At 39.9% G+C, this 26,215-nt stretch overlaps 1 protein-coding gene across 1 annotated transcript; it reads right to left on the reverse strand.

Moving 5' to 3' along the window:
• Positions 1 to 14,644: 14,644 nt before the first annotated feature.
• Positions 14,645 to 24,466, reverse strand: AREG (amphiregulin). The gene is made up of 6 exons (XM_069457476.1): positions 24,234 to 24,466; positions 22,923 to 23,171; positions 19,688 to 19,889; positions 18,798 to 18,953; positions 16,654 to 16,765; positions 14,645 to 14,894 (listed from the first exon to the last, which is right to left on the reverse strand). Exons 1-5 carry the CDS (start codon positions 24,292 to 24,294, stop codon positions 16,672 to 16,674), a joined length of 762 nt encoding a protein of 253 aa, XP_069313577.1. The 5' UTR covers positions 24,295 to 24,466; the 3' UTR covers positions 14,645 to 14,894; positions 16,654 to 16,671.
• Positions 24,467 to 26,215: the final 1,749 nt, after the last annotated feature.

Here is a 26,215-nt window from a genome sequence, read left to right on the forward strand (position 1 = left end):
AATTTCACCTATTTCTCTTTATTTTTTATTGTCTAGCTATTCGTATATTTAAAATTATATATATGGCTCTCATCATGTTTCAACTGCACAGTGTTACTTTAGAAGCTTGCCTCAAAGTAGGCAAGTGACCATTCTCTTGAAGTCACCTAATGTCATGTTTGTGCCCTTTCATGAAATGTTTATCAACATTTTTATGGCTACCAGTTAATTTTAGGCAGCCTCTCATAAAGACCAGGTAAACAATGTAGCTGGAAAGAGTCTGATGCATTTCCTTGCCTAAATACCCTTGTTCCACACGGGATGTTACGTGCTGTATTTCTTCTAAACCACAGAGGATGAGCAATCCACAAACACTTCATGTGGATTACATGGGCTATCAACTGACTGCCCTTCATGTGGTTATCAGAGTAACTCTGACTAAGACAATCTTAGGGAAACTTTCCAGTTGCCTCTTAAAGTGCCATCAATTGGACATTTGTATCAAATACCAAAACGTATTTTCTGATTTATATAGGAAATGACCACAGATTGGTACGGAAATTATAAATACAGCCAACCAAAATACAATTGTTTAGTTACCTGTATGTTGGAGAACACAAACGTTCATTCCTGAAACATAAAAGAGATGCCTTAACCTTAATTAAACTAGGTTCTCTAAGAATTTAAGGCTGGTGAGAATGACTAGAGGTGGCGTGATGGAGAAATAAAGTGCCAGGAATGACATCAGCAAGACGGCTGACTGGCAGCTGCTATTGCTCCTTTCCCCTCATGAACAAAAATCCCAGGACAACAAATCCAAGAGTTATTGGCCTTAAAGAGGAGGTAGAGAGAAAGATTAGGGTAGAAAGTTTATTTAAAGAAATAATGACAGAGACCTTTCCAAACCTAGAGAAAGAGATCAATACCAGGTCCAAGAAGGTCATAAACACCAAGCAGATTTAACCCAGTTCTTAAGGTTTTCATATCAATTGTTTGCAAAGGATGAGAAAAGTAAATTAATTAAATATTTTGTACAATTTCTCTAAATCTATTTGGACCAGTCTTTCCCAAGATTTGATTGATTCTGTGAATGCCTAGACTAAATTGTTACTATTCTGCTGTCCATAATTTTAGTCATTTTAGAGCATCTCGGAATGTTTAACAAAAGTTGGGGTGAGGCTAGAATAGAAGTGAGATTCAAACTAGTCAATTCTATTTTATTTAACATCTCTGGCAAAAACGGTTTAGAAGACGAAGGATATTATGGATTAAAATTGCACTCTCTTAACATTTTTCTGGAGTTCTACTAAGAGTATCATCTTTTCCTTCTGTAACTAGGAGAATGTGCAGCTGCGGTTGTCTCTAAAGCAGTGTGGTGGTCTCCTCTCCTTAGCAGTTTCACTCTCCACATTTCAGTTACCCCCAGCAAACCGTGCTCCAAAAATAGGCGAGTACAATCCAACAAGCTCTTTTGAGAGAGAAAACGAGAGGGACCACATTCACATAACTTTTATTATAGTATATTGTTATAATTGTTCCATTTTATTATTAGTGTTGTTAATCTCTTACTGTGTCTTACTTATAAATTAAGCTTTATCATAGGTATGTATATATAGAATAAAAACATAGTGTAGTACAGCGCTTGGTACACTGTCTTTGTTTTATTTTTTATTTTTATTTTATTTATTTTTTTTTTTTTGTTGAGACAGAGTCTCACTTTGTTGCCCAGGCTAGAGTGAGTGCCGTGGCGTCAGCCTAGCTCACAGCAACCTCAAACTCCTGGGCTTAAGCGATCCTCCTGCCTCAGCCTCCCGAGTAGCTGGGACTACAGGCATGCGCCACTATGCCCGGCTAATTTTTTTTTTTTTTCTATATAGATTTTTTTAGGTGTCCATATAATGTCTTTCTATTTTTAGTAGAGACGGGGTCTCGCTCAGGCTGGTCTCGAACTCCTGACCTTGAGCAATCCACCCGCCTCGGCCTCCCAGAGTGCTAGGATTACAGGCGTGAGCCACCGCGCCCGGCCGGTACACTGTCTTTGGTTTCAGATATTCACTGGATGTCTTGGAACATATTCCCCATAGATAAGGGGGGGTACTATATTCAATGTGCATGTGTTATTTCAGTTATATACTGGACCAAAATAAAATTATATAGTGCAATTATAGTCATAAAAAATGTGGGACAGATTTACATTTATGATTTTTTAAAAAACGGTTTATCAGCTTGTGTAAATACAGATAGCATTTAAGGCTATTCAAAACCATGAAAACTGGAGGCTCTGTCTTCAGAAAAGGAAGGTAAAACCTTCAAGTGGACACTGGTCGTTGTTTTTAACATCACAGCTCATAAACATTAGCATTAATTAGTGCTTCTCATGGCATTCCATCACATGGCATTGTAATTATTTGAATTTCTATTGCTCTTGTTAGACCCTCTATAACAAGAAGTATATCTTATGCATTTTTCCATCCCCAGCATCAGGATTGTGCCAGGAATACCCAGATCATTGACTCTTTCCCCCAAATTGAGTAAATGAATAAGGATTCCATTTGTGCGTATATTTCCATCCTCCAAGCTTTAGTTCTCCGTGGATTAGAAGCTCAGTGTCAGTCCAGTAGATACAGCTACACATAGGCAGAGGAGTTATTGGGGCAACAGGGTACAATCGTAGGCAGGTATGGCTGGAGGAATAAGAATGTTTTGTTTTGATTAGCTTTTCAGATACCCTTGCAAGATAAAGAAATTAGCTGAATACATTTGAATATTTTTTTCAGTTGCCTTTTAGAGAGTCGGAGAGTTCACATGTCTGCGAAACTCCGTATAGAAGAGGATGGAGCTTCCCACGTGTTTGGGAGAAATAAAGACTTCTTTCACAGTGCTGACTTAGAATCTTGCATGCATAAACTAAAAAGGACTCTCGTCTCCACTCTCCAGGTGCTTGTTGACTCAAAACCAGAGAAAGGTAAAATTTTACAATAGACATGGGGACGTGGTTCTCATGGTAAAATGCCATATTCCATTGGGGAAATCCCTGCTCAGGTTCCATTTCTTTTCGGAAAAGAAAATTTCTTGTGTTTGTTACTGAGCTTTGGTAGGGTTTGGAAAAGTTTTAGCTTTCTCTGGTGGCCTGACACCTGAGGCTGAGGCAGAGCCCGCTGTTTATCTCAATCCAGATGCTTATCTCCCACACTTTGTCTCTTATTTGTGTTGGACCTGACTGACTTCAAAGGAGACTTCGGATGGAAAAGAGATAACAACCTTGTGGGAAAAGAGAAGATAATTGGGCGCCTTGTGCTATAAGGAGAAGTTCCTTACACTTTCCCTAAAAATAGGAATCAAAATCTGGCTTTGGGCCATTCAATCATGTCAATAAAACATCCCTTTCCACCCTTGCCAAGAAAATTAATTTCCTCAAATCAGAAAGGGAATATTTCTTTAATTTTAAATGATGTACTTGGTTTTCTCTCTTAATTCCCAGTGAATATATAATGTAAAAAATAGAAGTAACGCTTGTATAGCTATGAATCTGTCGATGACTTAACAGGTATTAAATCCAATTATTTGGGAGAAAATACGGAAAGAAAAGGAAAAATTGTCTCTTTTTTGTGTTCTGGAAGGTGTAAAATGTAGAGTTATCCTGATTGTATGCTCTTATGTCACCAGCCTTGTACAGATGTTATTGGTATAAAAGCACAGTGTATATTTTTTTTATCCAACTTGTTCTTCTAGTACTTAAGAGCTAATCTAAGTCACATAGAAAATACGTTTATTTTTGTCTATGGCTATATCCTACCAATTGTCTACATTAATTTGGGATAATTGCAAGATCTCCACTTCAGTTGGATATGGTTGCCTATGGTTGGCATTATGGCTTCCCACCATACATACAAATTTTCAGATGCTTCGGTTCAGTTTCCAACAGAATATATAATCAGGTGAACTGGTGATGTGTCCAGCAAAATGTCACTTTATTTGATCAAATGTCCAAAAACTTTACTTTCTACTTTTTATTCTATGTTTGTTGCAATGAATGATTTCTAAGTATTTTGTTCTGAAACCATAGTTTGGGGATTTCTTATTTATTAATTAATGCTCTACATCATCCAGAATGAGATGGCCACATTCCCATGAGAAAAGAAACTATAGTGTTTGGCAAAGGATCACATCTAGTTGGCAAACGATATCTTGATCTCAGCAGAGTGTGTTCTCCTTTCTCGGGTGATACTGGACTTCCAAAAACCATTTGAATGCACCACCGCCCGATGGGATAAGGTTTGTGAACATAGTTTATTTTTTCTGAGGAGGATGCTGGAAAATACAGTTCTTTCTGTCTCTCTGTCCATGCTTCAACTACCACTTTACAAAATGGAAGTGAAAATTTATGCCTGTGGTAGGAGTGATGCTTGACAATTATGACCTGGCCAACCTGCCTTGGCAAAGAGTGCCGGGAAAACACGATCTGCTAGAGGGAGGGCATCCTCCTTGCTCCTGTCTGGGGCAGCTTTTAGTGCTCTGGAGTCTACCTGTGTGTATGTGATCCAGACATGCTAGTGAAACAATCCCAAACCACTTGTGACTTGTATGCACCTGAAGATAAGGCACATTCGCTCTAGACGAGAATGGGGAAAATAAGGAATCTCACCAGAAAACATCACCTGGAGAAAAGCTAAGTGTGCACTAGCAGCAATGTGATCTCTTTCATTGAGGAAGATCTCTGTTCTCAACGAAGAGAACACAAGAGATTCTCATCTCCGCTTCCCCTGACCCTTCATGATTCTTTTCAGTACCTAGAGTTCCTGGATGTTTGTTCTTTGGATGAGTCAAACCTCGTAACATGTATTGTGACAACTGGTAACATTTTGAAGACTGATAATCCTTAGCGTTGGCAAGGGGCACAATTTACATTGTTGTTGGAATTCCAGATAGTACAGCCTTGTGGGGTTGGGAGCAATTTGGGATTATGTATAAAATGTAAAACATGAATATCCATAGATACGGCCCTCAGATTGCCCACAAGCAGTAGGGTGCTGGAGCCAGCTTCAAGCTTGCCAGAGCCAACTGTGCACATTTTGGCTCACTTCAACGTACCCAGCAAACAGGAAGCCACCAGGAGTGTGTAAAGATACACAGAATAGTAGCTAACATTTACTGAGCACTTTGTGTGAGCCAGGTATTGTTTTAAGTATGTATGTTAATTTTTTTTAATCCTTATGACAACATAGATAGTATTATTATCAGTCAATTTGCAGATTGTGAAATTGAGGTAAGAAGAGGATAAATAACTTGCTTAAAGTCACATGGATTGTCGGTGGCTGGCCAGGATTACTCAAATAATCTGTCCCCCAAGGAATCACCAAACTTAACCACTTACCTCCTCCTTATGAAGCTGCTTATGTCAGCATATTTGTGATAGGGGGAGAAAATGCAACCATCTGAATAGCATCACTTCTAAGCTCTTGGAATTTTAAGCAGCATAAAAATGAGCTATAGAGATCTGAATGAGCTAATGAAAAGGACACCCATTATGTGTCTTGTTCATTGAAAAGGCAAAGTTTAAACTGTCTATAATATGATCTCATTTTTGTACAATGTTACGACAAACACATCAATAAAAGCCCTATATCTTCATGTGAACACCCATAGGGAAAAACCTGCAACGACATGTGCCAAATTGTTAAAAATGGCTAATACTGTGTAATTGGAGGTGAGAAGAAAGGGAATATTGGTTTTATTACACTTGAGAGCTCTCTAAATTATTTTATTTTTATTTCCATAAGAATTTACTCTGAAATTTAAAAAAAGATGAAAATATAGCTGGAGAGAATCTATTATAGATAGCATTGCCCACATTTGAAGCAGTACAAAGTGAGATTTCTGTGTCGCGGACACCCTCCTGGGGCCACCCCAGAGAACCTGTGTTGGTGTTGTTGACTACTCGTGAGTCCTCCCCAAGACTTAACCTCATGATGCTGGGTAGAGGCGCAGCCTGCTCTCTCCTTACCCCATAACCAACTCACTTCCTCTGAATAACTTAAAAGTGGGATCAGAACTGTGATTACCCACAATGGCAGTTGCCAGAACCAGGTAGAAAAGAGGTTTCTGAAGAGGGGCTCGCATGGCTGGTGGTTAGGCTGCACCTCTGGCTTTTGACTTCGGTCAAGCACTGCTCGCTTCAGAATAACTGCACTCAGCAGCTCCAGCCCCAGTACCACCAGGCCCACTGGGTCCCTAGAGGTAATTATGGCCAGATCTTTCTCCAGGACTCAGCTTTCAGCTACGTGGCTAACCTAGTTTTGCTCAGGAAAGGAGCTCAGGAATGCCCCGGAGCAGCGGTGTGCCGGAGCCAGCTGCAACTGGCTTGCTAAAGCTGCTTGTTCTCGTGTCCTCCCAGCTCTGAGTTTAGTGACCTCACATTGGTAGCTTGAGATCAGCTATGCTGGGAATATTTACATCAGAGAGATCAGTAAACGGTGTAAAGCAGGGCTCCTCCAGTCGGTTGTTAAGGATGTATCTGCACACCGCTGCCCTCCAGGCATTCTACATTATTGACACAAGAACTCTGAAAGTTGTCCAGAGGCTTCGAGACCTTACTATCTGTCTTGAGAAATCCAGAAGGGTTGACCCTTACTCTCTCTTACAAAGGAGCGATCACATAGGGCTGGATGGAATACAGGTATTGCTTGCCCGGGAAGACAGCGATCATTCTCTAGGAGCCCAGGAAATAACACACTAAGAACTGTTAGCCTAATCCTTGCATTACAATCCCCCCACCTTTCCATACAGAGCCCCACCCCTAACATGACAGAAGGAACAAAAGCATTTATCATCATGATCCATGTGGTCAATGAACTTGAGGGAGAAGAAACTGCCAAGGTAATTCCCCGGCAAGCTCCTCTCTGCACACCTGAGCCCTGTCCCCCTTGAGGTCCACTTATACCCAGCACAGGACAGAAGTCCCACTCAGAATAGTTCCTCCTCAGCCTTTTATTCCTGTGTTCAGTGTTAGTTATACAGGTGCAACTGACCTCTCTTATGAGAAAATCTTCTGTTTATTTCTGTAATAAATCATATGGCGGCAGCAGCAACCAACTGCAATTTTTCCCTACTGTGAGTATTTAGCAAGAAGTAAACAACTTGGAAACCAGCAGTGACACAAGCAGCACTTCTTCTTCTCGCCAAACCAGTCTGGGAACCCGGCGGAAGAGGTTCCAGCCTCAACACACCTCTCCGCCCGGCACACAGCTTTCCCTGCCAGCCACGCTCCACGCCTCAGTCTTTATCCAGCCAGTCTGAAAAACCAAAATACCGACCCCTCCATCAGCGAGGCAGATAAACTCAGAGCAGTAGAGTTATTGGGTAGGAAGGGTCATTAGACATCTTGCCAGCCACCTCCTTTTACAGATGAATAAACTACCATGGAGAAGTTAGGTGACTTGTCCAAGATTACACAGTGCAGTGGCCGAGCCACGACCAGGACCCAGGACTCTCACTGCAAAGCCTGTGCTTCTGAAATGAGGCTGTGACAGTTGAAATCTTCATCAGCCTCCACAGTCCCCCTGGAAAGGTGGCGCACTTCATTTCTTGACCCACAGCTGGGACTTGTCCCTGCCTACCCGAACCATCATTATACTCTGCATATCTTTCTCGTGCCCTACCTTGTATTAAAATCACCTGTCTTCTTACTCTCCTTCTCACTGTAATACATATTTCATGAGCTGGAACCCAGTCTTCTTTCTCTTCCCTCAGCAGCAACTGGCTCAGTGCCTTGTACTTGGTTGGTGCTTAATATTTACTGAATGGGACTGAATTTACCTGAGCATTGAGTAGATTTTTGCTGCAGTGGTTTTCAATTGCATGTGCACAAGAAGCAACTAGAAAGCTTATGAAAATGTAGATTTCTGGAATTCGGATTCAACAATTCTGGAGAGGGTGTCAGGAACCTGTATTTTCAACTAGTCAGCAAGTGATTCTGAAGCGTGGATCTATTTAGGCTCTTCCCAGTCGCCCTTGTGACAAAATGTAGTAGAACGTTAGCCAAGATTAGGGGTGTCGCTGGGTTCAGAGAGCACTGGTCCACACAGGGATAGATCCTGTAGTCTTAGTTTCATAAGAGAAATCTCTAACAAAAAAAGTTCTCAAAACGACTATGGGAGAAGGAACCTAATGCTCACCAAACTCTCCCACCCCCCAAACTGAGATAAAGTTCTCTAGGATTGGAGAAGGACCACCATTAAAGGCTCTCTGTCAACTGCAGTGAATGTAGAAGTCATACCTTCAAAGAGTAGACAGGCATTTGAGAAAGAAATAAAGAGCTTAAACTAAGACTCATTACTACACTGACAATCTTCAACATGATATGCTCAATTAGTTAATGTTTGTAAAGTGCTTTGATCTCATAAAGCTCTGAGATAATCCCAGGCCTTGTTTACCGAATGCCTTTCTTCCCAAGGGCTCAAAGTGACTTACAGGCAAGGAGCCCCTTCTGTGCTTACCAGTGCAGGGGGCACTCAGATTAATCGGGGAGCGGTGGTTGCCTTGGAACCACATCGAAGGAGGGGACAGGGTGGCATTGGGGTGGTCGGGGTGGGGGACAATCAAGTTCCAGGAGGTATGGCAGATCTTCTGTGTTAACTTATCAACTGTGTAGGACGCTATCATAGCATTTATCATGCCACAGTATAATGTCAAAATTTGTTTATGTGTCTGCCTCCTGCACTAAACTGCGAGTTACTTAGGCAGAGAAACCGGGTCTCTCAGCTTTGCGTGATCTGGCGTTTGCCCAACTGCCCAACCTTAACTCATACAGCTTTCTCTCTCCCTGGTGAACCTCCAGCCAAACTGATCTGTTTCTCTAACCTTGGGGCCTTTTGCACGAAGGTGCCACCACGATGACTGTCCTCTTGTCACCATTCAAGTTTCAGCTCAGCTCCACAGTCATTCTCAATCATGTCGCTCTGTTTTACAGCTGTTTTATTTTCTTCACAGCATGTTTCTGACATTATCTTCGTTTTTAATTTCATATTACTCTTTTTTTTTTAAATTCTGACATCGTCTTACCATTTTGATGAGCGAGGAGGCTGTCTTCATTTTTTTTTTCTTATTTATTTCTCTTATTCCTTCTACAATAGTCTATAAGCTTCTTGAGAGTGCAAACTTTCTCTCCCTTATTCACCATTGTAACTCTATACCTAGAAAATTTTAAGTGGGCAGCAAACAATTGTCGATTGAAATGTTGGTTGTTTCAGTGTCTTGTGCAGTGCTCAATGAATGTTTATTAAATGAATAAATGCATAAACAAAGGTAAGACCTACAGGATGAGTTGATGCTTCAGGATAAATTCCTTACTCTACTGAATTGTTGGTCTCGAACTCCTGACCTCGAGCGATCCTCCTGCCTCGGCCTCCCAGAGTGCTAGGTAGGATTACAGGCGTGAGCCACCACGCCCGGCCTCCACTGAGTTGTTGGTTGGTCCTTTTGTTCACAAAGTGTGACAGGGTTGGATTAATATAATTTAATAATATCATATGTATATTACATAGTACTTTGTAATTTACAAAGCACTTTCATGTAAGTTATCTAACGAAATCTTTTCAACAAGATATTTATATGTATAAACAGGTATTAACCACTCAAATGCCCCTGATAGAGGCCAGATAGATAATAAAAAGAAATGACATGTACCCAGTGGGACTCCGTGAAGTGGAGAAAACAAGAACTAAGTAAGGGAAACTCAGATTGACAACTACCGTAAGTAAATGAGGATCCAGTTTGCCAAATTTTTCTATTTAAAACAAATAATTAACCAAAATTTCCTATTTTTATATACTTTTTAATTTTTACATCTTGGCTAGTAATCTCATGACCAGCTCCTCAAACAAAACAGTCTGTGGACCAAATTCAGCCAGTGGACCATGACTCTGCAACCTTTGCTGTAAGATAACAGTGTTTGATTCTTTGCTATCTCTTAGCCCACAGGACAATTAGCCTTCAAATCTGTGATGTTTCTTTTGCATTTTTTCTTCCACTTTTCTCTTCCTTTTACATTTCCATTGCTTCTCCCTAGTCCATGCTTTTAAAATTTCACCTCAGTGTGATTTCAGGATTGTGCTGATTGAACTTCTGCTTCCAGAAAACCCCACCCAATAGGTTTTATAGTATTAGCATATTCAACCTCCTCCAGCCTCCAGCCTGTCATTCTTCTGCTCTGAATCCTCCAATTATTTTTCCCCAAATGCTCTAGCTCCTCTGTTTCCCATATGTAAAGCCATGGGCAAGTTATTTAACATAATTTCCTCTGTAAAAAAAGAGGCCGATTAACAGTACCTAACTCATGCCTTGTCATGCAGATTAAAGGAGTTAATTAATAACATATAAAGGGATGGTCACAGCTCCTAGCATGGAGTAGGGAATCACCAAATGGTAACTCTTACTATTTTCTTACCAATAGTGACAATGGTCATCGTATTAAGCCAAAATGCCCTAGCTAGGACCTTGAATTCTGATCCAGGACTAACTTTCTATCCGAATTTTTCATCACTTTGACCCTACTCTTGGCATTTCTTTCCATCTTTACTTTTCCAAACCCAGCCAAGAGTCAAATATTCTCACCTAAAAGGCTATTATATCTTCTAGTTGAAAATTTGATGAGGACGATGATACTGATGGTGTTGACCTTTCCAACTCTCCACTTTCTCTCTCTCTCCCTTCTCCAAAATTTTTCAGTTCTCTACACTACTTTCTTAATACAACACACTGGCTGTGATATCTGTCCCATCATAGTATTTCTTTAAATATAACTATTGTTTTTAATTTGTTTGTTTTTTACTTGTGTTTAGACTGCTGAGATGTGGCAGAACTTTGAGTCCTAGCACAATATATAGCACCCATCTTTTCTTTCTTCCATTTATTCTCTATGTTAGCCAACCACTCACACTGAACATGACCTAGAAGGACAGCGACAGGTAGGGAAAACCATAGTCCTTTACCTTTCGATATTTCCTTATTCATCAGTAAGCAGATGGTAGAGAATGTTGGCAGAATGCATGCATATCAAGACATAAAATAAAAACAGTTGAGTTAGTTTTGCCCCGTGTTTCCACTATTTTTAGAAGAAAGAAATGCATGTGCGTATATGAACTAAATTATGTAATTTCATTGATTCTGTATGCAAGCTAAGTGCTATTATATTTGCATTTAAAACAGGCATTGCACGATACAAATATGAATGGTAATGTAAATATAAAATTCTTAATTTTTTTTTACTTAGAAAAACATTTGACAACACCATGAAAGGTCAAAAGAAAGATTGTGGAAAAAAATGAAAGTGTTTCATATTTTATTCCCTTTAATGGAAAACTTTTTCCTGTTTTTTTAAATGAGCAGCCCCTCATTTTCACTTTGCAGTGGGCTCTGCAAGTTATGTCGCTGCCCCGATAAGTATTAATGTTAATGTGACTTCATTTGGAACTTGATAATATTTGGGTTATGTGTGCAGGTTGTACTCTATTACTTATAAAATTAACATATATGACTATTCACGGGTTTGAGGTAAACTTTTAGAGCACGCTTTGTCTATATGCTCTTGATTCCAGCAGGAAAAGAATTTGAAATATGGATTAGTTTTGTTTTGTTTAGGAAAAAAAAAAGAAAACTATTTTCATTGTTCCTTTTTCTCTTCCTTGCTACCATGTTTATTTCAAAAGGTTATCACATTGACCCCAACCTTATTGCAGCAAATCCGTCACCATTTCACCAACAGAGCTTATCAAACCACGACTATACGTTCTCCTGAAATTAATTGATAACTGGATGATAGCAAGGCCTGCTGGAGGCGAAGGTCCCCAGGCTAAGAGTGACCTTCACTGTACAGACATGTACAAATGTGCCCAAATGTGGAAATTACAGCTCTTAGAGACTCTGACCTGCTTTTCTTTTTGCCCCTCTAACATTCTCTTTTTTCAGGCTATAAACTTCATCACACTTGTAGGCACACGCCTCCTACCTACCTATGCCAGGCCCTGCTTTTTGTGCCCGTGCACAGGAGCACAGCTCCTTTGATGCCCTGTATGCTATAACTTCAAGGCTGTGAACTCGGTGCACTCTGCTAAAGCCACGCCTTCGCCTGGCCAAGCCAAAGACCCAGAGCAGTAAGTGAAGACTTGAGCCGAGGCAGGTTAGATGAGGGCATGTTGCTGTGTTTTAACAACCTGTCAACAACTCAAGGGGAATTGCAGAACATTTTAGTTGGCAAGGTAAAGAGATCAACCTAAGCTGTCAAGTTGCCCAGATTTAAGGGAGTCTTAATTATATACATAAAACTGTAAAGATCACAGGATCTTTTCTCTCTCCATCTCCCCACTGCACTCTCTGCGCCACCCCACCCTCCAGCTTTAGAAATGCATTTCCTCCTGCAGTAGCTCATCAATTTCATATCATTGATATAATGAATGGTTAAATATGATACTAGAGGTTTGGGTGTATGCACAAGCCCCGACGGAAATGTTGCGGCAGAAAAACCTTTTTGGTTCCTTTCTTGATTCACTGCCTGACAGTGTGGGAACAGCCCATCAGGACTGTTTAACACCACAATGACAGCATTTCCTGGAGGGGGTGGGAAGGGACAAAGGTGCTCAGAATCTCTTATTAAAATAACAATCCTGGTGAGACACCTTGGAAGGCTGCAGCACAGATGGGCTCAGGATCTGATTATTTTTCTAGAGCAGCTCACAGAACTCAGGGAAACACATTTACTGGTTTATTATAAAGGGTATTACAAAGGGTGCAGATAAACCATGCATGGAACAGATGCAAAGGACAAGACATGTGGGAGGGGCACAGAGCATCCATGCCGTATCCAGGCGGGTCATCCTCCAGGAACCTTCCTGTGTTCAGCTCTCTGGGAGCTCCCCAATCCAGTTCTTTTGGGATTTTTATGGAAGCATCACTACATAGGACCGACTGATTGAATCATTCGCCATTGGTGATCACATCAACTTTTAGCCCCTCTCCTCTCCCTGGAGGTTGGGGGTGGGGCTGAAAGTCCCCATCCTCTAATCCTGTCCTGGTCTTTCTGGTGCCCAGCCCCATCCTGAAGCCATCTAGGGATCTCCAGCCACTAGTCATCTCATTAGCAGCACATTCATCACTCCAGAAGATTCCAAGGGTTTTAGAAGTGTGAGCCCAGAACCAGGGGCAGAGATCAAATATGTATTTCTTATTACATCATGATTTTACAGACGCAATAATGTTTTCATAACATTATTATCTGCAAAGCATTTTCAGATAGTATTTGATTCCTACCAGAATTCTGTAGGGCGAATACGACAGGTGTTGTATCAATCTCAGTTTGCGAATGAGAAAATTATGGTTTAGAAAAGCCACAGGCCTTGTCAAAGGCTCTTTAGGTCTCACGCTCAGGGCTCTGATGGCAAATGCATTGTATGGCATTGTCAATCCAATGAAATAGAATAGAAGTAGACTTCAATTGTTACAGAGTTCACATTATTGTAACACATTTTACACCTTCATGAAGTCATTCATGCCCTCCACATGGACTAATAAGCCCTTATTCATTCACATATTAAAAATAAAATGTATCGAGTATATATCATGAGTTCTAGGAATCCTTCTAAATATGGGAGGGAAGAGTCACAGGTGCAGCTCAGCAAAAATAAAAAATTCTAACTTAGGTGGCTTGCAGGAGTAGAAAAGGAGTAGAAGAACTCTAGCCCCGACTTCCTCAGAAGACTAGTTACATTTTCTAAAATATTTATTAGGCCCCTTTCTGAATGGGAATAATCCATCAAGCTCAGCCTGTGCCCAAGTAGCCATTGTTTAGATGGACACTGAGCAAGGATTTGGTGAGCGGTATGCCAGATACAGATGGGGAATGTGGATGATTAAGGCACCTCAAACATCATTCATGCATTTTATGAGATGATTACTGGCATTATATTTATTATTGGTTAATTTTCTCAAAATATTCCCCCACATATTATAAAGGTTGTTTTGTCTTGCACTCAGGTAATTCAATTGATCAGCCAAGCACCAGACTGTGAGTCACCCCATAATGTTAATGTTCTTGAAAGTGTATCTACCACAAACATACACATATATTTGTTTCAGATACAGTGCTGTAAGAAAATAGTAGCAAGGGGGAGGAAGGGAGGAGTTGGTTTTAGATGCTTCTACATTCATGTCATGATAGTAGGGAAATAAATCTCAAATGTAAATACTTTCTATTTCTCTTAAAATGCTGCCTTTGTAATATTCAAACCTATTCTTAAGTCTTTGTCTATGGTGATCATAGTGATGGGCAGTGGATTTTCTGTCTTTTATCATATCTGGGCTGCAACAGAGAGTCAGTACCACATCTTGATTCTAGATGTTTCTACGGGACTTGGAATAAGTTCTTCATGGAACAAGTAAGGCCAGTTTGGAATTATTATTATAAGTGTGACTAGTATTTGTGGGAGGACTAAGTGACTCTAGTTTATAATTTTCTTCTTAAGAGTGTTTTCTAAGAAAAGGAATAAGTTTTAAAAATCAACACAAAAACAGTAAAAGGGGGGAAGAAATCCTTTTTATGTGATCAACCAGGTGGTAGGAGAAAAATACCCTGGAGTTTTGCGATCTCACAACTAATATTCAGACTCTCAATCTGTTTGATTAAAAAAGTTTAATGAGCTGTAAAATAAATACACTTCCATTAAATATTAAATAAATTATTTACAACTTGAAAAAATACTTTTATCTTCATGCATCTTTATGTACAGAAATACGACTTAGCATAAAAAGTGACAATTGAAGGTTTAAAACCATCAGAACAAAAAGGTTCCATTCTCTTGTGATCCACTGAAGAGGGCCAACTCATCATTACGGTTGAGCCTTAGCCATGATTCCGATGTGACATCCTGTTAGAAAATAAAAGGAAGGGTTAGAGATAAGCTAAATTCCAACATAGCTTTAAGAAAATTTCAAAGGATAATCAGGAATCAGAATTTCTGTCAATTTTTTTTTCTATCATGTCTTATGAGAAATGCTAAGAGCTTTTCAGAAACAATCTATCACTCTGGCTCCATTCCCTCTTTCACACCTGTTTTGGTTATATGCCCACTTGGGTAGAAGACTGCATATGCTCAAAGCTGTTGCATCGAATTCTGGTTTATAAAAAAGCGACACCAATCATGAGAAATAGTTTTCCTAACCAAATCTATGCAGTGGACATAATTAAAAACAAAGATTAGGTGGCTCAATATAGTTATGATATACACATAATTTAGGATAATTAGTACCGAGGGCATAATAGTAATAACTACCAGTTAATAGGCAGCTACTGTGTGCTAGCACAGCATATTTCTTGTCCTAAAATCACTCTGGAACCTACGCTGAGAAACCTCAATGGCATTAAATAGTCAAAAATCCATCCTTATTCGTGTTGGTGATCATAGCTTCAGCACATTAAGCCAACACAATAAATTTTGATGCAATAAATAGTATAGCATTGATATGGATAATTATCCATTTCAGGAATTATTGAGCTAATTCTATAATAGGCTCAGGACTTCACGTCTGCCCTTAACCAATGCTAAATGTAGTGGTTCTTCAAGCATGAGAACCATCTGGAGCGTTCATTTAAAATAGAAGGTCTGATTCAGTAGATTTAGGGTCGGACTTAGGAATATGCATATTTAACAAGCACCTCAGGTAACTCTTAAACTCACTGAAGTTAGAAAATCAGTAACCTGAGGATGTGACATTGTCTTTCCCAAATGTCAGAGGAAATAAAGTTCCCTTTTCTGACCAACTTTGTGTGTGTCATTGCTCTCCCGCCTCCCTCTTCCTCTGGACGTGTTCTTCCTTCACCGCCCACTGTCGTTACCAGTGAAACCCTCTCCCCATCTTCTTACCTTCTACCTACAGCATGCTCAGCTTTCCCTCTTCACAAAAAATAAAAGTATATATTCTCACCAACCTATCTCTCAAATTTGCATCCCCCTCCCTTTCTACTTCCTTTCTGTAAAAGAGTGTTCAACCTACTGCCTCCTCATCCTCACAGTTTTCCTGCGAGCACCCCAACTGGGCTCTGCACCACGGGAGGCCAGCCTGTCATCACAACCTCATCTCCCCTAAAATTCATTGCAACGAGGCCATTTTTCACACGTCTCTAAAACGATCTATTGATTTCATCTCTTCGGTAATACCCTTCCTTTTCCTTCAAAATTGCCTGTCCCAATCTCATCAGTTCTTCAAAGTTCACTTCCAACGCCGCCCTGAAAACACATCATTTCCCGCTCCCTAAATGCATCCCACAGGATTCTTTCTGTCTTTCATTGGAAATTCCTCTTACTCCATCGGTTCCTTTCTGATGACACTTATTTTATGTCCCCTACTATTCTGGTTTCTTACACTTTTTTTTTCCTATCTACTAAATATTAAGTCCTTTGAGACAAGGATGAGTGTCTTTCATATTTATATCCCTTAAAATACGGATTAAGCACACAGTCCATTTTCAAGATTGAACTCAATACTAAGCTCATTTCATACTCAAAGAATAATGTAGCCTTTGTTCATAGTGTATCCATAATTAAGAACACATTCCTTATTTTTCTTGAGTGTAATATTTTTCAAAATTAGAGCTTATGATCCAAAGATATCTTCTAAAGCTCAAACCTGTGATATTGTCCTCCGTTATGCTATGACGTGTGCATTTCCATTTTCTTGTCGAAGTTTCTTTCGTTCTTCAGCTTCTCCCTCATATTCCCTGAAGTATCGTTTTCGAAGCCTTCAGAGAACAAGACATTCACTGTTACCAAAGTTCTATTCATCTGTATGTTGCTTGGGATTGTCATGAGCACAAGGAATTCCTTTTCATGAGTCCTTATAGACTATTAAGCTCTGTACTTCACCCAAAAGCAAAACCTAAACCCAGCTGTAAAATATTATCAATTTTTCAGGGAGGTATTTGTGTTGACTTTATAAGAAACACATTTCCAGAGGGCTGAGAATTAAATAAATGTCATAACATGCAAATTTTCAGAAGGTATGGAACACATTCGTATGTCTTTTTTCTGCAGAACTTAGCAAAGCTGCCATGCAGAACTGGAAAAGAAAATTATGATATATTTTTACCATAGAAGGGCTTTATGCTTGCACAAACTAATTTAAATGATTAAAATGTTTTAAAACAGACTTACGAAACAAATTGGGCTTTATTTCTCAGTATAAATATTTCCTTCTAGTTTTATCTATTGCTACTTTCTACTTAAAAAATTCAGTGGTTTAGAAACTTCTTAGTGTTGTACAGGCAATTCTCTTTTTAGTAGATTTTTAATCCATCTATCAAACATTAACATTAAAACCATAAGGACTTTGTTATTGTAATGTTTGAGGAAAAACTCTACCTCAATTATGGAAAAAAAAACAGCAACTGTGACTTAGGCTTAGTGTTTGTTACATGTTTGAAATATAAGGAGAATATAGAAGAAAGGAGAAATGTCACTGCTAAATTTTAAGAGTGCTAACATGGCCAAAGTCTTTCCATACTTTTCCAAAAACTTATTAAATATTTCAAGCTGAATAAATTACAAGTTTAATTATTATAAAACATATTCCTTAACTAGCAACTGTTTTGTTCTATGCTTCTATGTGAAATAATAATGGTTTGTCTGAGGATATCTTTCCTAAACATATTTGCATATCTGGCTTGAGGGACTAGAGAACCAGGATAAATTCTAGGGTGTGCAAAACAACTTTAAAGTGCCCATCACACTTTATGTGCATGCTAAAACAGTTTTTTATGTGTCATTTTATCATGATCTGATGTAAATTTAAAATAATATCAAACAATGGCAGACGATAACTCCTTATTTCCTGAATGGCAGTAGTGGTAGATCATGTACACAATCTAGTTGTTAAAGTAATTTACCAAGACCTAAAATTAGAAGAACGAGTCCCTTGCTTTTCCCAAGCTCTAGTAGCACATGAGTCACCACAGAGCCATTCATGCCCTCCCCCAACTTCCCTTATTCAGTGACTTCTGTTTGACAGACAATGCCATTCTGAGGTACCCATCAGTGCCTACTACCTGGGACAGTCTAGTTCTAACATTCATTGGTCATGAAGTGAAGTATGTGATCTGTTACTATGAGCACAGGGAAGATATTGCTGGAGTGGAACAGTAATAGAATTGTCCTTGCTTCCTACACCATGTCATATGGTGGAAAGTTTTTTTTTTTTAAATGAGTTCCCATACTGTTGTATTTGACAGTAACAAAATAAGCATAAGCTCTAAGTAAATTAGTGCCATGTGATAATATTCCTAAGTCATAATTTTGCATTCTAATATGATCAGAAAGCATATGTTTTCTTGGCTCCTACTAGTTTGAAGTTTATGATTTTTAGTACCAAAGCAGTACGTCTGATACTATGACCCTACTCTGAGCCAGGTCTTAATTAGCTTCTGGGAGGCTTGCTTCAGCTTAAGATTTCACAGACAATACAACACCTTCTGAGATTTGGAAGTAACCATGAATAGAAATATGACATGAAAAAAAAAACCTCATCAATTTTTAAGTTCAAAACCTTCTAGATCTTCTGAAAAAGGGCTTTACATGTTAAGTTTCAATGGTGACCACAGTTATATAAATTTTGACCATTTTCTGTGATCTCTGTCAATGAAGTCTAAAAATACAAACCAAAGATCACATCACCAATAGAATAATTCATCTAAAATATGACAGTAGAGTGTGATAGAAATACTGAAGAATTTAACCTGCCATTATTTACTAAGAACTTTTTAGTTGTGCCATACTTACTGGACGGTAATGAGAACAGCAATAGCTGTGAGGCTCACGGCGGAGAGGAAGGCAGCTATGGCTGCTAGTGCAATTTTTGATAAATCGCTGTCAATCATGCTGTGAGTTTTCATGGACTTTTCCCCGCATCGTTCACCAAAGTAATCGTGATGACATCTGCAAACAATCCACATTTAAAAGTTGTAAGCACTCATAGCATTCTGTGAGTTTTAAGCTTACTTTCCAGGTCATGAACAGCCATTGAGTTTCAACATTAAAAAACAAAAAAAGTTATGCCATATATTTGTATTTCAAAATCATGAGACATAAAGTGCATTCTAACTAAGGATCTATTAGTATAAAAACAAGTTGAGATTAGTTTGGGTGTGATATTCCAAGAAGACACACCTTGTCATTCTTTGTTCTCCTTTTATGACCAACTGATGAGTTCAGTGACTTGTTATGCAGCTAATACATTCTACTATCATTTAACGTGCTTGCAGCTTATGGGGGGAAAGAAATTAGAACAACAAAAAAGATTATGTGAAAATTACCTTTTGGTCCTTTTTTGAAAAAGAGGTCTTAAAACTATGTATATTGTAAAATGATGGTTTTTACCAGGGATCAGCAAAATTACAAGCTCGTGGGTAAAATCTGGCTAAGTGCCAGTTTTTTACAGCCTGCAAGCCAAGAATGGTTTTTATATTTTTAAATGATTACATTTTAATGGGTTATATAAGCACATACATAATCTTTGCTCACAAAGCCTAAAATATTTACTATCTGGTCCTTTAATAAAATTTTTACTGACCCTTGGTTTAACATTGGAAAAAATTAATGGTTTTCTGCAGTTAGGGGTCACAGACATAGAGCTAGAAATACAGAATTCTATATAATTTAGGAAAACTTACCTGCATGTTACTGCTTTCAGGTGCTCTATATATTTGCATTCTCCATGAATGCAGAAATTTTGGAATTCTGCATCACATGGATTTTTCTTTTTTTTGTTTCTTCTAGTTTTTCCATTTTTGCCCCCCTTTTTCTTTCTTTTGGGTTTATCTGATGTCTTTTCACTTTCTGTCTTGTTTTTCTTGGGTTTAACTACCTGCTCAACTAAAAAAAAAACCAGAATAATATTTATTGACAAAAGTCTCTCTTAATCTTGAATATCACTTTGGAGACAGAAGAGAAAGAAGTTATAGCATTGAAAGCTCACAGGAATAACGGCCATGTGCTCTCCATTATATATTTAGCACAATACATACACAATAAATGGGAAAGGAGAATATCTGTGCTGTGTGGCATTTACAAATCTAAACACCTTCGTTATCTTATTAGCTTCGACACATACATTGAATCGATTTGCATCATCATTATTATTACTGATAATAGTTTTGTGTTTAAGAAAATCCATTAAATATTTTAAACATTTCTTGAGTTTCTAATACATACGAAGTTCTTGGTAATGAGCATTAATTTAATTAAAATCAAATCACAGTTGTATGTAACGTTATCCACATGATACAGATGAGGAAAATGAAGTTCAGTGAAGACAAGTGACTTGCCCTAGGACAAGCAACTAAAAAATGGCAGTGTTGGAATGCCAAAGTCTATTATTTTTCTACTATACTATGTTGTTTCTTGGAAAAGATCAGTGCCATTGATTAAAATGGGACTTGGGGTATATTTGTTGATTTTATTTACTGGCCTCAAGCTCATGATCATGGTTGGGAATTAGTGGATACTACATGCAGGTAGAAAAAACAGAATTATACATTAGAGTTACTCAATTTTCTCCAACTCGCTGATTAAAACAGATTATGGTTAATTGATAACTTCCAGGAGCTCATTTCTGTGGTCACTCTATTTGAAAACAGGAGTTGAGAAATATTTGTCCTTGATGCTTCAGAGTTTTATCTTAACCTATCAGATCCACAGAAACTTTTGTTCAGTCTCATAGTCATGCAAGGTGTAGTTTATCCACATGCTAAATATAGGAAGGATGCTTTCCATGTTAGCACCATGCAGTTTGTTACATTAATCTCTGAAAAGGTTTATCCAAGTATTTAACACACAGAACCACAATAAAAAGAGGAAATATCATTAGTCCTAACAGTCATGCAGCATGTATTAAATAGAAAACATTAGAAACATAGCAAAGGTCAAAGGTATCAAAGATAGAATCCCTGTGATTAAGAAAATGACAAATAAATGCTATGAATATTTTTCAGGTTATTATAACAACATTAACAAAAGTCAAATTAGGAGCAATGTTTAATAGGTGGTAATGCAATTTTTATATTGAAATTTTTTCTTGTGATAAAAAAGTATGAGATAGAATAAATGCTCTAAGAGAAATATTTTAAATGAACATTATTGCATTTTATCAGATAGATTGCAAATTATAGACAGAGACAAACAATAAATAGTCACTACACTGAAGTGTTGCATTAGACATTAACGCCATGGACATTTAACTTAGCCATTCAAAGGAGTTCAACCAACATTTTCATTCTATTTCACAATGCGTTGCAATTTTGAACACTAGCCTAGCCATTTGCACCACTAATAATTTATTTGGCCTGCTGAAGTGTTAACAACTTGAAACATCTTTAAGGGAATAGTTTCTAGACACCTTCATGGTCTAATCTCGTGCCTCCAGAAATAGGCATTGTAGATGGACCTCTTCCCCATCTCACAGAAAAGCACAGGTTCAGAAGCAAGGGAGTGAAATGGAGTGTTCACTAAAGCTTTCCCCACCTGCCACTTACTCCAGTCACCGTCCCTGGGGTACCAATTACTACTGTCCCTTCACCAGTTCTGGGAACCAGACAGAGGGAGAGGAGTCAGGGAAACTCAAGTCAGGAAAGAAGAAGCCTTAAAGAGCTCTTAAACCTCACGCCTGTAATCCTAGCACTCTGGGAGGCCGAGGCAGGAAGATTGTTTGAGCTCAGGAGTTCAAGACCAGCCTGAGCAAGAGCAAGACCCCATCTCTACTAAAAATAGAAAGAAATTATATGGACAGCTAAAAATATACATAGAGAAAAAATTAGCCTGGCATGGTGGCATATGCCTGTAGTCCCAGCTACTTGGGAGGCTGAGGCAGGAGGATTGCTCGAGCCCAGGAGTTTGAGGTTGCTGTGAGCTAGGCTGATGCCACGGCACTCTAGCCTGGGCAACAGAGTGAGACTCTGTCTCAAAAACAAACAAACAAACAAACAAACAAACAAAAAAAGAGCTCTTAAACCATCTTTCCCTGCCTCCATAGTCCATGCTCTTAGGCTACCCAGGTCTTATATATAAACTACTTCTTCTTCCCTCAAATCCAAATATGAGGGTAATAAATGATATTTATCTATTACTTTGGTACCCTTATTTTAAGCAAAGGGTCTATTTTAAAGATGAAATAACAGTAAAAGTGAAGCAAACCATGGGTCACTATTATTTACCTGACAAATGGGATTTGGGGTTAAGTCATGACCTTAGCAATATAAAATCTATGGATATTTGTCCTTCTTTAATATTCCCAGATGGCATTGTCATTACTATTATTTTCACTGGTTTCTCCACTCCTAGCACTTAAACACTAAAGTCCAATTCCCCATTACTTCCTTCTGTTCTGCTATTCGTGTCAAAATGCAGTTATTTGGAGTAGGGTGGTGTACAAGAAGGGTATACAGAAGCTAAGATACAAAGTCAGTCGGAATGGTTAATGTTAAGTCTGTCTCTCAGAATGGGGGTCTTGCAGCCCAGTGGGAAAGAGCGTGGTATCTCTTCTGCAGAGAATCGAACAGATTGGAGTTCTAACTCTAGCTCATCCCCTCGCTACCTGTGTAACCTTGGGCGAACCTGTTAACGTTTTTGAGCTTCACTTATCACATTTGTAAAATGAGGATAACATTCCTACTTAGTAAAGTTGTTGTGAGGACTTAGGAGACATTTAAGTGGCATTTAAGTCAGCACTCCGGGCATATAGAATACGCCCACATATTGCTCTTTCTGTCTCAGTTTACCTAGGGGGTATGCGACAGATGTACACGTAAGGAAGCCACTAGAAAATCTGGGAGGTGTCTTTTCTTCTGCAACAACTTTACTCATATAAACCCGCACCTCATAAGCTACATTTCCAATTTATCCTCTACTCACCTCTGACTGAATCATCTACGATGTAGCCAGGTATTTGTGGTTCGTTGTCATACTCTTCTGAATAGTCATAGTCGGTGCCCGAAGGCACGTCACTACCAGAAGGCATTTCACTCACAGGGGAAATCTCACTTTCTGAGGACATCTCATTCCTTGAGGTAACCTCAAACCCATCAGCACTGTGGTCCCCAGAAAATGGTTCCCCTTTCCCAGAGTAGGTGTCATTGAGGTCCAATCCAGCAGCATAACGGCCTGGAGGGAAGAGAACAAGAGAAGAGGAGAAAAGGTAAAGCAGGGTGCCCACCTCTCCAGTCAGCTGCGTTAGGGAGACATGTTTATCTTCCGACATCAAAGCAGTTATTGCACATGTGCTATTGTTTGTAATGGAGTCACTTGTGAAAGAAACTTCACATTTTGCCAACAAGCACACTCAGCTGTTCCAATTACAGAGATTCTTTTATCAAGGTTTTCTTTTCCACAGATAGTTTACATTCATTTCCATATCAAAAAAAAAAACCCTGTCAAATTGGCAAATTAATCTCATCTAAATTAATCACATTCCAAATGCATTTGTGTTTGCTAGAATCTATCCTGTCCCATTTTAATAGGTTCTAGATATCAATATAAGATTTTCTTTACACATGCTTACATTTTTAAAAGATTATATATAAAAAGTAATATAAATAGTAGTTGGTAATAACTAATATTGTCATTTTTCATTATTATTATCACATATAGAAGAGATTGAATACTAGGTAAGTTTTTGGGCCCAGAGTTTCAAACCACTGCTTTATCTTGCTTTATCTTTTAGGTTTGGATCAGACAGCATCTGAGTGGAGCTTTAAACCTCTCCCCGGGACACTGAAAGTCCCTCTAGGAAGGTGAAACATACAATTACTAGGCAGAGGAGATGCAAAGCTTAGGCAGGAGGCAGCAAACGCTCCTGGGTCCAGGAACTAACTTGCAAGATCTGCGGGAATCACTTCACCTCTCTGGACCTCAGTCTCTTTATCTGTAAAACGAAGGGTTAGGATCGAATCATCTCTAGGGTCTCCTTCAGCTGGACTAAAGTAAAAGTATAGGGATTGTGTGTGGCATCCTCGTTCTGCCTGGACATCTGAGACACCTGCCCGCTTCTCTCTTGCTCCCAGGGAGTAACCTCCGGGAGGGAGCCACAGTGACCACCTCCCGCGGGGTTAGAGTCCCGGGCTCCAAAGGGTGATTTTTGGAGAAGCAGCAGCAAAACTCAAGAGGCGACAGCTTTTGCCCGCTGTGGGAGAAGCGTCCAGCAGTGGAGACTAGGCAGATTCTCACCTGAACCGAGGATCAAGAGCGACAGCAGCACCGGCGCGGGCGGCAGCAGCGGGGCTGTCATTGGTCCCTCGGGCGGCGGCGTCCGGTGTCTGGAGCACCTCGGTCCGGAGCTACGGCCGGGAGGAGCGGGACGTGGGGTCGCGTTCCGAGGCCCGCGGGCTCCGGGCGGCGGGTGCTGCGCCCTGGGCTGGCCTCGGGACCTCCGGGCTGCGACTCGGACGCGGGCACCCAGGTGTGCGCACTTTCCGAGGGCGCGGCGCGCACCTGCCGCTTTATAGGCGGGCGGGGAGGGACCCGCGCCCCTGACGTCAGGGCCCAGCCGTGGGTGGAGCAGGCGGCCGCCCCAGAAGTCGCTACCCGAAAACCACACGCGGACGGCAGTCGCCCCACCTCCTTGCCCGGACCGAGCCGCCGGGAGGAAATGCAAATGAAACCCCGGCTGCAAGAACAAAAAAGGACCGCAGCCACCTTCGGACGCGGGAGTGGAGTTGGGGACCTGGTACCTGACAGTCGAAATCCCAGCGTTTCAAACTATCTGACGAATCCCGTCACGTTCTGTGGTTGATCTGAACGCTACAACAGACAGGGACTAAATGGCAAAGTTACACAGTAACATGTCAAAGTACTTTAAGACCAAGAGTGACTGAGCAATGACAGCCTGGTATCTTTAGCGAGGATAAATGAAGTTCATTAAATGATGAGAGAGAGCCTCCTAATATAAATAAACAAATAAACAAATAAATAAATAAAACCTGTTTCATGTACGATGAGTCTCTATTTCAAACTATGCACTTAAAATTCTACTGCACCGTCTCACTCAATAACCTTGCTACTAGGTAACATTTCCCCCATTTTACAGGCGGATAAAAGGCAGCTTTAAAAAGCAAAGAGAAGGAATTTGCACAGCTGATAATGACAGGAGCCAGGGGGATTTGAATCTTAATTCATCTGACCCTGACATCTGCTTCTTTCTGCTCTGATGAAGGAGTTTAGGAGTAAGCTGGTTTTCAAAAAGAGGGTTTCTGGGGAGAGCAATGTTTAGCTTCAAGGAATAATCTCTACTGGTGGCGTACAGGCATTTGGATGAAGCGTAGTGCCCAAGAGCCTGTGCCTCTCAAATCACAAGATAAGAGGGTCAGCTTTGAGGGCTCATTTAGAACCCGATAGGACATAATTATGGCGAGTAGATCAAGTGAAGAGGAGGGAAGGAGCCGCTTAGTTTGACTGACGTGGCTGCAGTGGCAACTCCAGACCTGAGTTTTTCTTGACTTAAGGAAGAGAAAACAGCATTGTTCTGTTTCCTTGTCCTGGAGATACATATCTCTTCCACGATTGTTCCAGTAAAACAGCCCTTTTAGGAATGTGGGTCGCAGTGCATCTGTCCTAATTCTGGGAAATTTTTTAAAAGCTTGCTTACTTTTTAATAGTATATCACAGTGAGTAATCTAAGTATTAATAATATCATACGTTTAGTAGGATGAAATAAAAAATCACGAATCATGCTTTCTATTCCACATTTCTTGAGAGTGTGTTTTGTGTAAGCCACCTGTTTTATTTTTACGGATGGGGGCCAGTAAAGAGGGAGGGGAAATGACCGGCTCCCAGTTTTCCAGGAGCTCAGTGGTGTGGGCCAGATACATAAATATGTAATCCTAATAGATGAGGTGATAAGAAGGGGTCAGAGTGCCATGGAAAACAAAATGCAGTTTAATTTTGGACGTGTATAATGGAAAGGTCTGTGGAAAGATGGAGAGGCCTCCTGAGGCCTTCCCAGGAGAAAGTTTAGATGGAAAAAAGACTTGATGTTGAAGTGTGACTGAGTGTGGGAAATAAGACTAGAAAGCGGGCACTGCCCGTTCCAAGGGGAAGTAGGGCCTGCGCTGTCATCTTTTTTGGCGGATGAGGCAGTCGTGATTCAGAAAGATTCAGAGACTTGCCCACAGATTTCAAAAGATTCTGGTGGAGATTTTGTTTGGAGCTCA

Source organism: Eulemur rufifrons, chromosome 24 (assembly GCF_041146395.1).
Source record: "Eulemur rufifrons isolate Redbay chromosome 24, OSU_ERuf_1, whole genome shotgun sequence".
NCBI lineage: Eukaryota > Metazoa > Chordata > Mammalia > Primates > Lemuridae > Eulemur > Eulemur rufifrons.

Bases quoted from the DNA above. Each gene is read 5' to 3' on its own strand.
- AREG (XM_069457476.1), bottom strand. From the start codon at position 24,294: ATGACAGCCCCGCTGCTGCCGCCCGCGCCGGTGCTGCTGTCGCTCTTG. The intron at 23,172-24,233 runs GTGAGAATCTGC...TCTTCCCTCCAG, and splicing joins GCTCTTGATCCTCGGTTCAG to GCCGTTATGCTGCTGGATTG. The intron at 19,890-22,922 runs GTGAGTAGAGGA...TTTTTTTTTTAG, and splicing joins CGTAGATGATTCAGTCAGAG to TTGAGCAGGTAGTTAAACCC.